The sequence below is a fragment of the Plodia interpunctella genome, chromosome 19 (assembly GCF_027563975.2).
Source record: "Plodia interpunctella isolate USDA-ARS_2022_Savannah chromosome 19, ilPloInte3.2, whole genome shotgun sequence".
Taxonomy (NCBI): domain Eukaryota; kingdom Metazoa; phylum Arthropoda; class Insecta; order Lepidoptera; family Pyralidae; genus Plodia; species Plodia interpunctella.
In genome coordinates, this window is record NC_071312.1 from 6,695,208 (window position 1) to 6,713,694 (window position 18,487).

The following is an 18,487-nucleotide window of genomic DNA, read 5'->3' on the forward strand; positions in this document are numbered from 1 at the left end:
TGGTTTGATTTGGCAGGATTTATTGATAGATAAAATCTAGCTGTAAAAGTTGTGTGAATATTTTTCAAACGAAAAGAAACCATTAAATCACTATATCTTTATGATTGAAAAGGATTTACATTTTCGAAATAACTAATTCAAAATGATTATACGTATTTTAAGTTTTTATATCTCGTACCATAAATTCACAATATACTTACGGTATCAAAATTCATGAATCTGGCATCGTTTACACGAGCTAGCTTTAGTACGCGAGTAAAAATTCCATTCCCATGGGTATTTCGGGAACTCTTTTCTTATTCCTTCCCTTACACTCCCTACGGAATCTACATGGCAAATTCGAGATTTCTACTCCCAATAATTTATGTCATTATCTGTCAGTCAGCTACGAAAGAATTTTTTGCAATTAAACTTTTTCACATTGATACAAACAAACTCCTTAACTTTATTACTTTAGTATATTACTAGCGGCCCGTCCCTGCTTCGCTCAGGTAAAACCTTAATAAATTATACACCTAAACCTTCCTCAGGAATCAAACTATATACACATAAAACCCGCATCAAAATCCGTTGCGTAGTTTTAAAGATTTAAGCATACATAGGGATATAGGGGCAGAGAAAGCGACTTTGTTTTATACTATGTAATGATAGTGATATTATATTACTGACAAAAAAAATCTATACAAAGTTTGTATAATAAAAACAAATGAACCAATGATAACTCGACATAACGATGGCTTGTTTAGATTTGCTCCCAATTTTTTATAGCTGGCAATATTGACTTGGCAGATTTATTATTACGAGCCCTGTATAAATATAAATATTTATTGGAGTGTACTTATAGTGAATGAATATACCTATTTTAGTGTTATGAAACGCTTCCATAAATGTATAATGGTCATTTGATAATATAAAGATAGATAAATCAATTTTGTCTGAAATTTTAAAATTCCATATTTAAATTGATTTTCATCCGCGCCAGAAAATATTAATATTCCATCTAAAGTTTATATCTGAACTATAAAACTAACAATACAAATTATATACAATCAAAAATGATTATAATGGCTTTATATATATATTAATACCATTATAATACTTTGGAAGATGCCAGGAGCGAATTAAGATCGTTAAGAAATTACAACTCAAGTATTCACACTAACAATTGAAATAACACTCTATTACTATAATAAATAAAGTTGTTAATTCCATCCCCCATCACTTAATCTCGCTCTGATGATCATAACACCACATTACTATTCAGATTTTAATCCTAATTAATATTAAGGGTCCGACAACGTCTTAAAAGCTATTTAGTCGTAAAACTGTTGGAATTTCAGCTTCTGAAGTATTTATAGCACTGTAGGGTTCTCATAAAAGCTAATTAATAAACGCCAAGTTGGAAGCCATCAAAATATCGTTACAGGGTGTTGTTACAACACTGATCCCTGGTTGAGGAGCGGGTATAGTGCTCAGAGGAGCGGAGAGTGAACACCATTGATGGAAAAACACATGTATTTGTAATATATATAGCTACTACAATGAAAATAATATACAAAATTAAATTACAAAATATTTTCGTTAATCTAACTTCTCTCTAACTTTTCACATTTTGTTTACTTGCAATTTTGTATGTCATATAATTAAAAGAACGGAGAGAATAACAAGAACTGTTCCCGTGGGAAATTCAAACAGATGACCACGTACAAAAGCTAGTTATAAGAAAAACTTAACATAATTTGACTAATTTAATACCTATTTAGTTTCATTGTATATACGTACTTATTGATCGCGACGATTCTTCTCCACGTGCGCTTCGGAAGTCGACGATGTTGAAGATGATATGTCACACGATACTTATACTTTACGACAGATAGAAAAATACAAATTTAAACCCGAAAGTACTCTTCAAGTTTTGTATTATTCGATTTACGTAATCAAGGCAAACTATGTGGAGGGCCACACGAGGTTAATTCGAATGACGACGGTTTTTCATAACTGTCATATTAAATTTTAAGTTTATGCGTTACTAGAATTTACCCGCGGATTCGCCCGCGTGAATTTTCCACGGGAACGGTTAGGTATTTTTCCGAAATGAAAGGTACTTTTTGTCCTTCTCCATATTTCAAACAACAAAAATTTCAAGAAGATTGTTTGAGTAAATAGAGCGTGAAAAGGTAACAAACAAACTTACTTTCGCATTTATAATATTAGTTAAGATTTGTTATATCGCTAAGTTCATCACCAAACTACGCGTCTAAAATTTAATAATGTATTTACAGCACTTGTTAGAAGCTTGTTGTTCAGACCACAACGTGTATCCTAAGTCTTAATGTTAAAGTCTTAGTTCAAACTAACGTTTGCTAATAAAAACATATATTTTATTTATAATTTAATCAATAAGTCACTGAATTTTACGTATTATACAAATGAAAATCACTCCATTTTTTATTACTTAAGCAAAGAAATCGTTGATCCATTACTCTAACACATGGATAATGTTAAAAATCTGCGAATGATGCCTTTATTCAAAATGTCATAAAATTGATCATCTTGAATGTGTGAAATATCTGAACTTTATTGTGAATAATTGTAATAAATAAATAATAAATATGTATAGATAAATCACACAGATTGAGTTGGCCCTAAAGTAAGTTCGAGACTTGTTATGGGATACTAAATCAATGATACTATATTTTATAACGTATACATATATAGATAAACATCCAAGATCCAACTCAATCTGAAAAAAATAATTTTCCATGTTGACCTGACCGGGGATCGAACCCGGGACCTCGAGTGTAGCAGTCCGGCATGATGACCATTAGGCCACGGAGGTCGTCAGTCAATTATGCGTAACAAAGTTATTGTTTACGTTCAATAAACTTGTTCCATTAAGTTTTATCGCTATTAACATAACGAGGCCCGAAGACCTAATTTTAACCTTCAGGATTCCCTTATAATAACATCGACATCTGCTCCGTGTAATCAGGCCCGAAAATTCAGGCGAATCGACGACTCAAGGCAGTCTAATCATGAAAATGTATTTATGACCTAATTAAACTCGTGTCTGCCGCCCAGAGGCCCGCAGGAAAGAGATAGACAAACAATCCAAGAGTAAGCGAGCCGGAATATTCCCCAAGCTTGTGATTAATGAGTGTTATATGGCTGGTTAAGTACCGTGTAATTTGCAAAACGACCCTTAATTACCGTAGAACATGGCTACCATCGCCGTCCTTATCTTTCGCAGCTATATCTAATGCGAGAGAAGGAGTGAGATATAAGTCTGCGTTGCGACTCAAAAGGCGGTATTTAATGAGGCATTATGATGTCGCTCGAGCAGATTAGGTTCACATGGCACTGAAAATTGTTTACCCGCTCTTTATATTTGGCTTTCTGGAACACAAACACTGTGAGGGAATTTAGTGGCGTATTTTCAGAATATATCATTAAGGTAAACTCGTGTCACACCTGTTTGGATTTAGATGAACCGTCATTAGACGAAAATTTCCGGAATCGCGTGTTAGCTTTATGAAAGTATACAGTTTTGAACATGTAGGTAGGTACTTAAAACGATGCTCCTTCTAAATGTCAATCGTCAATCAATTTACATTACGATTTCTGAAGACAACGTCTGTAAAAACATTTGTGCTAATTTCTTGATGTGACAAAACTAAATATCATTTTTCTTTCTCCACAGGTATGGTTCCAAAACAGAAGAACTAAATGGCGGAAAAAGCACGCAGCCGAAATGGCAACGGCAAAACGCAAACAAGAAGAACTGGGAGAGGAATGCGATGACCAGGAGCCCCACGACAACGACCCTTGCAGTGATGAAGACGATTCCAAGCGACCCAGGCTCGATATCCATCACCAACACATCCCACATCACCAAATACCTCATCACCGCCAGTGATCCCATCCCACAGGCTCCGCCGAGGTCAACAAACCTCACGATGCCTGTACCAGTGAAATTAGTGACGTGAAAGACTTTAAAGAACTCGATATCGATAACGACAATAGTGTTAGCACTCGCAGTTTCGATAACGATTACGACGAATTCAAATTCGTCAATTACAAAGACGAGAGCAAGTGTCAGGAGTATTCTAGAGATGTTAAATATAATACAGAGAGAAATGTTGATTCTAACGGGTATTATTTGAATTTTGGTAACATTTATCCTGAATATGTTACGCCGAGAACATTTTGCAAAGAAGCCAATGAAGAAGCGCCTTACGATCTGTCTAATTGGCACGTTAGAAGTTCCAAATTCGAAAATCTCGGTAACGACAGGGTTGCTAATAACAGTGAAGTTGAAAATGAGGAAACTTTAAATAATGGCGATGAAAACCCTGACGATAACCAACCTATAAATTTTGCATACTATCACTTTTAACGAAAAAAATTAAACTAGCGTTTTATTTCGTCTGTAAATAGTTGTTTTAAGTAGTCATGTGATAAATGATAAGTTATTTATTATAGCTAGATTTTACATGATACCTAAGTGTATTTTGTAAGGTAATTAAGTATATCTAATGTACATTTTATCTAAAACTCCCGGTGCCAATTTTCCTAAATAAGTAGTGATGCCAATTTATTTTTGAATTTTCAGAAATAATACAATAAGTGTTTTAGTAAAGAAAACAATCTTAAGCTATTGCATCGATTTTCGCATATAAATTAGTACGTATCATAAATTTAAAAAATTGTTTTCCAATCGCAAAAATGTTTTCTTTTTATATCTTGCCAGTAATATGACTAATATTTTTGTGTAAATATATGTCCAAGAAATTGTATATATGAATACTGAAACTAAACGAATGTCGTATGATATAATGTTGACGTTTGTGCGCAATATGTATATTTTACATGTAAGTGATAAATTGTAAATATATATTTAAACGAATTTACAAGTAACATAACCGAACTACGAGTAGTGACCACGCAGAGAATAAACGAATTGTAACAGCCAGAGAGGACAAAATTACATTTGAAATATAAGATGATAATGCATGAAAAAATATAGCGGCAGTTGTGTGTTTAAACTTATTATTTTATTAAGTCTACAAAAACTCCTAGATTCAACGATTTTAAATCTGTGTATGTTTTTGTTATAAACATTTTCATAATTGGTGACCAAAGTGTTATTTAACATGCACCTGTGTGCACAGTTTGTCCTCTGAGGTTTGCATCTTTTTCATCCACATATTTCAGAGCTTACATATTCATAAATAGCTTTCTTGAAATTATAAGTACTTAGCCTCAGTTAGCTTTGACGTTAACATTAACCTGCGCGCCGCCGCTGATTAGATAAAATGGCGAATTTTGCGTTGTTGCTTAAAGTTATCGTCACTGGTGCAACTGAGGCTTAATGACTTATAATTAATTATTATGAATATATTGCATTTCAATAATAAAAATAATAATGAATATATCGCATTTCAATACCATACATTTATTAATGGATTTTGTTTACATAATAATCGACTACGAATTAAAATTAGAAGAGTATTTTAATTCATTTTATAAATTGAATGTGTAAGCTTTGATATAAGTCAAATAGATTATATAAATAGTGAATGAGCTTTATATATTGATCGCCTATATGCACTAACATATATGCTTGTCATATAAACCCACCAAATATGATATAAAAGATGAAATAACTCATATAAGCACGTACGCGGAGAATCTACATTGTGGTTGAAATAAACAGTTAGTAAAAAATAATTTTTGGAATTTTATTTATTTTTTCCACTTTTATTGTTATCATTTCTTTTCAAGTCTTTTGCAATGTTGTTAAAAACGAATGTTATCTGTTACTTATGCAAAAAGTTTGCCTAAAATGATAATGCCTTTATAATTTAAGAATGACAAAGATTGGATGAATAAAAGTTGACTAAAATAACTTTCAAATTGCCACTTCTTATGGACAAAAGAAAATATGAAAATATTCTACATTTCAGTCTCGAAAATAAACTTTATTGCGATCTCGAAAATAAACTAAATTATGTACTATTTGTATCTCTTAACATAATATATTTTGCCATTCGTCAATCATCAATTTTAAGAACTCGAATATCTGCCAAAACATGAAATGAAAGATCAAAAGTTCATAAAACTCATCAAACGCGAAGTGGCTAAGAAAAATCGATGGCCAGTCTCAAAACAAAGAGATAACTTACCATTCAATTACAACCACAACATCGCTATCATTTCAAAACTGTCTAGAAAACATTGAAGAATACATCGTACCTTCAATTTATACGAATACCCTATCGAACCACGTCCCGACACCTATTACGTTGTATATAGCCGCTTTTACATTGAGAACGATCAGAAAACCTGAAAATCGAAGGAGGTATCAGGCAAAAATCGTGACGCTTACCCCCTCGTAACCACGGCAACCGGGGAAAAATCTACGAACACTCCATCTGCGAAAAATATATCTAAGTCCACAAAAATAGAGTCCAATTTCGATTGAGTGGGAATTACATCGCGCGGCTTGTAGTTATAAATGTAAAACACAGTTTTACTTGGTTGTTAGAGCGAGATAGCTTAAGGGTGGGCAGGGGTGGTATTCTTTCATTTGTTGTGGCGATAAGGTGCTCCCTACCTTTTATTTATGGCTCAATTTTAAAGTAAGGGTAAGTATGTTACGCAATTTGTTGAGTGTGGTGTGATTTCTCCGGAACGTGTTCGAGTGTCGGGATTTGCTGTGATGATGTGTGATAGATATGGTATGATGTTTTGTTGTACCATTCCTTTGAATCTAATCTAAACATTTAAGGGTACATCTAAAAAATGCTGACTTAATGTTGTCAAGTACGATAGGCATGTCAATGCTCTTACTCATGGATGGTGAAAACCGCATGAAGTTTTTACGCAGTAGTTTTTGAGTTTATCACGAACAGACAGACGCGGGCAGAGGAATTTGTTTTATAATATGCAAGGATAGCATATAGGCCTAGAGCTCCGAAAGCGAAGTAACTAAGCTATGTAACAGTACCTATGTAGAAACGAACACATTCCGAAATTCAAATATATATCTGGTTTTTTTTTTCATTTATTTTCACTATCACAACATTAGTTGTCCTAGAGATCTTGTGCCAACTCTAGGTGCCAAGGACACTGCACTGTTGACGACTGCACTGAAGTGGCGTCAAAAGCCTTCACAATGATCCATATTTTATTACCAAAATTATTGGGAGCGACTTCCAAAATAGGCCAACACATTAGTCGTCATCATGAAAACAAAAACAATAAATAAAATAATAAAAGACAATCGGCAAATATCAAAACAAAGAGTAATTGGAACAGAATAGCCATAAATATATCCACATAAAGCATGGTACCTGTGCCTACGTGTGTATAAATTTAGATGATACATGTAAAAATCCATGTTTCGTACTCTATTGACTGTTATTTGTGGCCACACACTGCGATTGGACGGCGTATTCTGGAAACTCCGTGGCATTTGTTTAGCGCAATATTTTTTTTCACAGGGTAAAAAAGACTGTGATGTTCTACGCTGTGGTATGGCGATGTATTAGAATGTAAATAAAATCGGTACACACATAGTGATAGTAAACACATTAGTTAACTACTTGCATGTGTATGTTTGTATTACAGCTTTAACTACACTAAGTTTTTAATTCTTACTTACACAACACACGAGTAATTTAAAAAACTGAAGTACCTAATTAAAAGGGGATCCTATAGTGTTGTGGACTTTAGCTTATAATAATGTATATTTTCATAAATATTTCTTATTTATTTTGTTTACTTACCAAGTATATAGTACCTACCAATTACTGTATTTTTTACTATAGGTACATTGGTGGTCTCTGACATTCAACAGACAGTCTGCTTTCCGTTGGCTATTACGTGTTAAAAAACGTTGTTTTGCTAAAATTGATACTGCCATGGTGAACACACAGCTTGCGGTAGAAAATGATTTTAAAACTACTCGTAGTTTCGAGACTGGCCGAAAAAAAAACAATATTGAAACGATATCGTCTACCTTTTACAGAATATTCCCTCAATTGTGAAATCTCTCAGCGTTTACGCCGAGTGAGTGATTCACGTCCGCTTAGATTTACTGCGTCCGTCTGTCCGTCTGTCCGTCTGTGTGATTTATACATTCACCCACATCGCCCACTGATACCTAATTAATATCGGGTTTTATAGAAGACATGCGAGATATGAATCGGGTGTTAATTCAATTTGGTTCGGTTTTTTTATTATTATTTATCATGACGAAAATTTGAGACGCACTGAAGTCGGACAATACACCCAGATTTAAATGTAAAACTAAAATGTTTTATATTTTTATGAAAACTTTAAAATTTTATTTTCTAATTAAAGAAATACTTACAAAATCAAGGATGATCTGCGTGCCAATAATGGTCTATGAACTTAGAATGCCTAAGACATTGCGAGGTGGAGAAGAAAACGAAAGTGAACCCTGGGCTCTGACAGTCTATGGGAGTGGAAAATGCTCAGATAAGAGAGAAATACTTATGGTCAAATTATGTAACTGAGAAGAAAGATGTACGTCGTGCCACACTATCGCGGACTGAACTTGGTGGATTTGACATAAATTGCCGGTTTTTCATTGCGGCAAATTATAGCACTCATATAAACTACGCATTGTTCATGATTTCGCATTGGCACCTGTCCCAGTTCGGCGATAATGTGGAGCCGGTAATAAACACATAAACAGAAACATGTTTTGTTACTTGTATTATTATTACCAACGAGTTTTTACCGCGTTCAGATTTTTCAAAAGGGACTCTATGAATAGTTTATTTTTAGAAGAGTGTGAGTGTAGTTTCTTCACGATCTTTTCTTTCACCTGAATCAAGTGGTGGTCGGTGAAAACTAATATAGTTACACAAGTCAGATTCGATTACGAACTTACGTGGTACAAAATAGGATAGGAACCTTAGACTCAGTTATTCTCAGGTTGTTGTTGAGTGTTGTTCTCTGTATATTGTATTAGGTACGTAGATAGGTACATACAGAAATCAATTTGATTGACTGCCAGACTATAAACAAATAAACAGTGAAAACAGCAATAAATATGGACATGTAATAAAGACATCGGAGATATAAGATAAAAAAGTTTCAAACGGTGCTGGAGATATCGAAAACAAAAGGTCATAAACACAAATCATGATCTAACAAAGTGAGGAATGTAGTTTTAGTAGATCTCTTCATAGTCGTATTCCTCATGGCTGAGGGTCGTTGTTATTATGTGGACTGAAACACACACAACAACTTTTTTGGCATTATTAATGGAGTGGTTTGCCATTGCCTTCTCCATTTCACACACAAGTTAATAAGAATCAACAAGTGTGCAGGTTTCCTCACGATGTTTTCCTTCACCGGAAGCAAGTGGTGGACGATGAAAACTATTATACATGAGTCAGATTGGTATACAAACTCATGTGGCACGAGTACGATTTGAACCTGGGACCTTTCGATCCACAGGCGGGCGTCTTAACCATTACACGTATGTGTACCTTTTCCTTCTTTAAACGGATGTATCGCTCTTTGAAATCAAAACTCTATGTGATGATCGTACTAGCTTTTGCCCGCGGCTTCGCAAGCGTAAATTTCCCGCGGGAACAGTTTTTTTTCCGGGATGAAAGGTACCCTATGTCCTTCTTCGTCATTCCAATTGCATGCATGCAAAACTTCAAAAAAAAATTTTATGAAATCCCGCTGCTAGATAAAGGCCAACCTACTCTTTGAAATCTTGTCCCTGTTTTGTAGAAAATTTCACTTCCTAGAGCATAGCTGGTTAGTTAATTTCAATGTCCTACACATAAAATTTTCATTTAAATTAAGCAAAAATAAATAATGAGATATTGTATCGCTCCGTAACACACATATATTTGCAATTGGTCTATAACCAAGGGGCTTTAAACTTATTATTGGCATTTTTATTAAAATTAATAACAAGTCTCGTAAAAGTGCAGTAAAGGTGAATAGCAGTATTTATAGCTATAATAAAGGTGCGAATGTACGTCCGTGTGAGATACACCACCTTGATCGAGGGTCACTTTGATTGCATTTATTAAATTAATTCCTTTGCCACTTACGATTTAATTTTTTAACATCTAACTTTAAATGTCGTTTGTGAAATCAGTTTTCTTAAAGAGGTACTACGTACGTAGTAATAAATACTTAAATTTTTTAAAGTTTTTCTTTTTTTTCAATGTAAAATATTTATTTTCCAAAATCAAAATCATTGAATTGTACCCGGTTGAAAAGTACCCATAACGCTAGCTGCGTTTCCTCGTTGGATAGCAATTGATAGCCTTTGAACCAGTACTTAAATAAAGTTATCTAAAAAGAAAAGAAAGTTCTCTTCGTTGTTATATCTTCAAGAATCTAAAAGGATGGAAATGGAAAATTAAATATTTACGAATTTTTCCCTATTTATGCAAAGATCTTTAAAACTACGTAACGGATTTTGATGAAGGTTTTTTAATAGAGTAATTCGAGAGGAAGGTTTAGTGTATAATATATTATGGTTTTGCCCGAGTGAAGCTGAACGGCCGCTAGTTTTTAAATAGAGGTAAAATTTACCGAGTTAATGAAAACTCGTCGAACAAACATTTATGATGTTCAGATATTTAGTTCTGCGAGTTGCTGGAGTACAAGAATGACACCTGAAACGCGTATAGATAAGAGAGATAGGTATATCTCTCTTATCTATACGCGTTTCAGGTGTCATTTGGGGCTGTAACGCCACGAAGCCAGGAATAGCTTGAAAAACATATCTTAAAAAACCGATGGTTGTCTGACGTCAGTCATTCTACTAGTAGGGACTACGTACTAAGTAGTACCACCAATTTCTATAGTTAGCGAAATCCTATAGTTTTTTATCAGCTGCCAAGCTATGTGCCCTCCCTTAGTCGCCTCCTACAGTCAACAGCACATCAACCAATCCAAATTCATTGCAAACTCGCGCCGCTATTACCGCGGCATAGAGGTTCATGCAGGGTATCTTGATGTGTTGTTGACTGTACAATATTCACGGGAGGATATGAAGTGGCTTTTATTAATCAAGTAACAGCTGTATAAATATTTAATAAATATTTTTCGAAGCGAATCGAAAAAGTCTTGTTTTGCTCACCATTTTTATCGCCATCACATCAAAAATCAATCAAAACGGGCGATCAAAAACATTGAGCCATCTTATCTGCGTTGAATCATTATTTTCTCGATAAAAATGTACTCTGAAGGCTACAATACTCAAAAATTCTGATGAAATCCCGTTGGTGCGCATTAAAACATTTTAAAATGTCATAAATTACGCCTTTAACGAGTCGACATGAGCTGCTATTAATCATTGGTCCTCTTTAATGCTACTTTTTATTACATGTAAATGAGTGAGGCTCAGATGGACCTCTGAACTTGGCTGGGATAGCCTTGGATTGCTTCTTCTTCTTCTTCACGTGTCGATGGCAAATCTACAAATGTGGCGTGCTAACTGGGCAGATTTTTGTTTCCGATATATTTGTCATTTTGTGAAAAAAGGTGGAAAAATTGTCTTTTTGCAATTTTAATTGATTTTAATGATACATGCTATTTAAGGGCTACGTTTTCATACAATAAACGTCTTTAAATCATGTACACAACGTGAGAAAATTGCATTTGTATGTTCAGTAACTAGAACTCTATCCATTACAGATTAAACTTTCAATGTCTGTTTTTTAAATCGCTACGCGGTAGGTAGTCGTGAAATCATGCCAGATGCCTTTAGGCGACTTGGATAAACTGATACTAGTGTTAGTAATTAACACACTCAAAAATAAGACTAGGCAATAAAAACTATATATATTTCAGCGACAACCCTGTGAATCGACGTAAATATACAAAATTTCAGTTAATTTTCGCGAGTCGGTGCAAATTGATAATTATGGAGCTATTCGTACTGTTATACGACACTAATTATCATTATATACGATAATTCCCCTCACTAATTGTGTGAATTTGTGTGTATTTTACTTTATTTCCGTCTTTTTTGATTGTAAAATTGATATAAACTTAGCCTCGCGTATAATATAGTTATATTTATAACTAGCTGTTGCCCGCAGCGGTGCCCGATGTTTAACCTCGGGACATTAACTATATCTATGCCAAATTTCATCAAAATCGATCTAGCGGTTTAGACGTGAAAGCGTGACAAACAGACAGGCTTAAAAACCACTAAGGAAAGTTTATTCCATAGTTTAGTAGGCTAATGGCATTCCCAAAATTCTCACGGAATAATAGCCATAGGCAATAGCGAGTTGCAAATCCACAAATTGCATTACAATCAATCAATATGGCTTCAAGGAAACCACGTTTATTATTATCTTTTTACTTTTACAGCACTAAATACGTATAGAACGAATTGTAAAGGTGAGCGCACACTTGCGCAGGTTTATTACTAATATTACTATCAATCCGTCCGTCCGGGCATCATTAAAAAGCGATCGTGTACAATGACATAAATAACTAAGGGATTTATTTGTGTATTTATTTATTTATATGTTTCATTTATTTATTACGTCGTTGTGGATGGGGCTTTATGGATTTTTTTATGTCGCCTATGGACTGACGGACGGCCACACGGCCGTGGATTAGCTGAGGTCTTGTTACTCGAATAAAAATTAGGTTGTAAACGTATTTAACCCTTGGTTATAAAGTGGGATGTTATTAATTAGTATGGAGCAGCAAATTCTAATCCTAATACTTCTTATCGAAAGTAAGTTTGTTTCATAGCTACCACGTCACGCATTTCACGTTTTGTCTACTCACACGATGTTATTTATTTAGCTAAATACAACGGTTACTTATTGAAACGTACATTTTTATATTAATAGTGATTTCTCACAAGCTACAAACTACTGGAATTTCGGAACGACCACTGCTGAGAAGAAATGCCGAATGAAACTCATTTGAACAGTTTTGGTCCCTATCATGCACGAGGAGTTTTTTTAATAATATATCAAAGTACATTAATAATGTATGTTGAAGGATATATGTATGTTCATCCCGGAAAAAATAACTGTTCCCGTGGCAAATTCTCGCGGGCGAAGCCGTGGTTAAAAGTTAGTAATATTATAAATGCGACAATAAGTTTGGTTGTTTGTCTTCACGCTCAATCCACCAACAAATATTCTTGAAAATTTGCTTACATGGAGTTTGAAGTATGGTGTATAGTTATGAGTATACTTAATCCCGGAAAAATAACTTTTGGTTGTGGGAAAAATACGCGGGCCAAGCCGCGGGCAACAGTCAGGAAAAGTAACTTGTTCGCTTGTGTGTATCTTTGTTACTGTATGTATATATATTTTGTATGTTGTATAAGCAAACCTAAAACGTGTTTTTATAGCAGTCAAATACGTTATTATTATGACAACAACACCCTTTAATTCAATTTCTACTTAACTGAGCAGATCATTAAAAACCCAGGTACCCACGTCCGGTCAGTTCCACGTAAAAAACATCACACCAATCATAAATTTAGCCGACTTCGTAACACCAATAAATTTTGAATTAATAACTCCATTTTAGAGACTTTGGTTTCATAATACAAACTTAAGTTTGACGGTTATTTAGAACCTTTGAAGTTATGAAATAAGGGATATTTTTGATAATTTGAGATGACTTGTAAGATGGTCGTGTTATAATCTCATATAATAAAAAAAACTGGCGTTTTACCGGTAGCCGAAAAGGATTACTATAGGCTTTGTACAATGTAGCGCTGACGGATTGAGTTTAGAGATGGGATTAATAATTATAGGAAGTCATTAAAATATCGATACATTTTACTTCACTTATGTAATAATAATATTTTTTAATTGATAATATTCAGACCTCTAATTTTATTCAAAATATTTTTTTTGTTTTGATACAATCATATTTTACGCCATTAAAATTTATTTAACTCAAAATGTCGATGACAGGTTACAATGTTATTTGTTGGAACAGCATTAAATAATTATCGACTTATTTTGAGAAATAAAATATAGCCTATAGCAATCTTGGATAATTTATCTTTCTAACGGTGAAAGAATTTTTGAAATCGGTTCGTTAGTTTTGGAGATTACCCGCCTCAAACATACAAACTCGCAAACCCTTACCTCTTTATAATAATACTAGATATATTTTTTCTTGAAATTAAATTTACTGAGAGTAAATTTAAGTATACATCTCTGTCAGTAAACTTATAAGTATTATGTTGTTGTGCATATTTAATTACGTGTTGTTAGACAGTCAAGAAATCAAATATAATAAAAAATACAAACACAGTTTTGTTATAAATTGAGGCAATTTATCGACTAAACCATCGACAATTGTTACAACTCTACAAGTAATAAATGATGCAAGCGTCATTAGCTCCAAGACCTCAACACAAAAGATATTTTGTCTCGCTCTGTGTAGCCTATCTCGTTCTATTATTTTCGAATATGGTTTTGTAACCTGAGTAAGCTTAATGACTAATGTTTTTTTATAATTTCGTTTTAGTGTACATATTTTAATTTCCTTAAATTTTGTATTTTCCAGTTAAATCCAGTTTTTCAATTAATACTTGAGCAATTACTTATTTAAATTTAACGTTCGCGCGTCACATAAAAATATCGTCACATAAAGTTATAATTAAACCTGAACATAAAATAATAATAATAAATAAATATATAAAAAATAGATTCTTCTTTGAATATAGGTATATCTATATCTGGTCATCATGCTAAAACTATATTAGAAATACAAAAGTTGGCCACAATTATCTGGGAAAAAGGAAACTTTATGCGGTCGAAGCTATAGGTAAAAGTTAGCTTCTTGTAGACTATAAATAACTTAGCGAATATTTTGACTGGAATTTAGAAAATTTTTATTCTGCCAGAAATACTAAAAAATTGCATTTTCTGCTATACCTGATGAATATACTGTTCATTAGCTAAATTTTATAAATATTTTAAATTTACTTTGTGTGAATTTATAGGAGTGAAAGAGAGAAAGCTGTTCTATTGTGTCTCTAAATGTACATATAGAGTCAAAAACAAAAAGACCTCGTGCAATATAGAGCATAGGATGATGCTCTACATACGTGTATATTATTGAATTAAATTTCCTACTACGTAATAAAAAAAATCATAAATAAATCCCAGACTCTAATTAATTACTCACAATAAAGTACAACAAAATTTTCAATGCATGCCACAAGCGTCCCTAATAAAGGATCATTCATGTTTTTTCTATCTTATACCTGCAAACTTCCTTCCTACACCGATCCATTACTTGAATGACATTCCTGACTTTGACAGTTAAATGGATACCTTGACACCTCATCGAGTTACATTTTCCATTAAAAATATTTTAAACTTTATGTTGTGCAATTTAAGGTTGGAAATTCTTAAATTCTAAATAATATTATTTCAAATTTGGAACAACATTACTTTGTCGTTTACAAATGTAATATAACATCTTATAACTGTGACGTAGAGTTGAAAATAAATTTTGTATAGTTTTACAGGTCATATTATTTTTGTTACATGTGAGTAAACGACAGAAGACGTGCGTATACGCATTGTGATCGGTGCCACGCTGTCTGCGACGAAGTTTTTTTTCTTCTTTTTTTTCTTGTCTAGATAGTTTCCCTAATGACTCTAAGGATGCTGTAATGAATGAAACTTGATGATAGTGATGACAAACAGTTTAGTGACTTTTTGTCTCTCCTGTCGCTATAGAAGATACAGCAAAATTTACATTGCTAGGTAATTTTTATCTTTCAAAACAATCATCAAATCAACGGACCATTTTGTATTAAATTTGGAACACGGATAGAGTAAAATGTGGGATAGCGTATGATGTCATTAACATGCAATTATTTTTCCCATGTTCGTACTATCCAAAATTAAAAATTAAGTTAATTAAAAATCTCATATATAAGTAGGAGGCAAGACGAGTCACTGAATATCTGAGCACTTGAATTTCAATGAACTGTAAGAAGTATAGGTAAGTTACAGATACATTCTAACAAAACCTCACCCAAGAGTCACAATGCCAAATCTATAATAATTATTCAGCAAAGATCAACAAGCATATTGACTACACTACAATCTATAAATAACACACGCACGAACTCATTTTATGCGACATTTAAGCTATCAATGGACTGGCAGCCTATTGTAATATAGAAGTTGAAAAAAAAAGGAAAAAAAAAAAGACTTTTAAATCCATTCAGAGTTTATTGCTGGCCATATTTCCGGTTCAATTATTTGTACTTTTGTACGAAATTGGAGGAAACATATTAAGTTTTTTTTTTTAAGTATAGATTTCAAATTCTGACAATATATCGGTGTTCGTGATTCTTTTGAGTCGTGGATAAATTGGATTTCGAGGATTAATTCTTGATGTTCGATGTGATTTTTTTTTTCGTAATTTATTTTTGACGTTGAGAATAATTGACGTACCTACATCGGTAAGAGAGTATTTTTGAATGAAACCCTCGAACATTTTATCATTTTATCTATACTCTCAAAAAATGAGATGATGATGATCATACTAAGTTGACATTATCGTTTGACGTTATTTTAGACATGTTTTGGATGTAATATCGAAAATTTAATCACAAAATAATATCGAACTAACAGGCCGGACAAGTGATTGTCCGGTTCCTTCCTGAATCATCGAACTACTGATACGTAAAAGTCTTATCCGTGCCATTATCGGTCTAAATCATAGAACGACTGATATATTATATCTTAATATCTCTTATGGTCAATTTGAAAATAATATGTATTAAACTGGACTTTAAACAATGGAATTTTATTAATTATAAATGAGTAACAACGTGTTGATATTTTATACATAGCCAGTAGTTCGTATTATGAAATTACCACTAATAATATTTTAAACAAATTTCCGAAAACACCGCCAAAGTGACGTGCGCTCGCGACAAAACCCAAGGTGTTAGCAAAAAAAAAAACATAAATTACTTCAAAGTAACGGAAATCGATACGCTGAATGGAGGAGGTGTACAATGGCAGCGTGTGTACTATGATAGTACACAGTCACAAAGGCGGCTCAGTAATGGAGTGGCAAAAAACTTATGATCCTATACATTGTCGCCGGGCTCATTTACACCGATGAGTAACGCAAACGCGGTTTTATTTTTGGAAGTTATTATACGCTTTTTTTATATTAATCTATGTTATACTATTTCTGGACAAAGTTCTTCCAGTCTCCTCTATCTAGAGCGACCTCCAACCATTTTCCTGTCGAATGACTCGAATGGCCTCAGATCGTCGCTTCGCCTTGATCGTTCCTTTTTTCGTGAGAACCTACTTTATATTATTTAACTATTTTTAAAGCGATTACCTATGTGAAAATAAGCAATATTTTAATAGTACATTGACTACATTATGTATATATGTATACTTTAGCCCTGGAACTGGAGGATGTTCCAGCTTCACATCGCGCTTAGAGACCAAAACTATTTTGTCATTATTTAACATAAATTTCTTTGGAAACCAACTCACGTTTCATCATGACATGGTCGTCATGATGGGAAATGATCTTTTTCTGATTGGCCCGGGTATTGGATGTTTATCTATATATGTATTTGTTATAAAATATAGTATCGTTGAGTTAGTATCCCATAACACAAGTCTCGAACTTACTTTGGGGCTAGCTCAATCTGTGTGATTTGTCCTAATATATTTATTTATTTATTTATTTATTTATCATCCATATCAACTTACAAAAATTTTACAGCATAAAAAAAACCTGTGTTACGTTACAGTGTGACTGACAACATCGGACATCCGCCGAACATAATGGTGGAATCGGAAAGCCAATTTACTGAACGTAAACCGATTACTTTACAGAGTGTTCGTGTGCGAGTACTTTGAGCACGGTGAGGGCGTTTTGGAAAGGGATTCTTGATTCTGCTACAGTTCAGATATTTGCACACTGATACATATGTATGTGTTCTATTAAAAATTAGCTGATATTTGTTTCTGTACCAAGTAGATTCATAAATATTTCATAAACACTATGTTCTTGCCTTCTCAAACCTTTTTTGACCGTCATGCTTTAAATTATTCATAAATAGTAAGTAGATACTTATTTCACAGATATCACAGACAGATTATTAATATTTAGCAGTAGTATGGAAAATAAACTTAAGTATATGCCTTTTTTACAAATTAGTATATTTTATTATTTTTTAAATACGTGACGTTACTATTATAAATCTATTATTAAATCTATGCTGGAGGAAGCCGTGCATCTTAAACTTTGTTTTCTGTAAAAACACCGATAGAATTACGTTTTGTCTTCCAATAACAAAAACATATCACGCAACAGGCAATTAGTGGGAATATTAAAGTACAGTGGACTGCACATTGCAGGCATCCATATAATCTTTAAAGTCTAAAAATCTTTCTATGTAAGGCAGGTATAGAGTTCATAATCA

The 18,487-nt window shown here is 33.3% G+C and overlaps 1 protein-coding gene across 1 annotated transcript in view; it reads left to right on the forward strand.

Annotated features, from left to right (window-relative positions):
- HGTX overlaps nt 1–5,727 on the forward strand; it is a 54,406-nt gene extending 48,679 nt beyond the window's left edge. Inside the window, exon 3 of the mRNA XM_053759775.2 lies at nt 3,701–5,727. Within this exon, the coding sequence (XP_053615750.1) occupies nt 3,701–3,916 (216 nt within the window). The 3' untranslated portion in view covers nt 3,917–5,727. The remainder of the gene's footprint in view (nt 1–3,700) is intronic.
- Nucleotides 5,728–18,487: the final 12,760 nt, after the last annotated feature.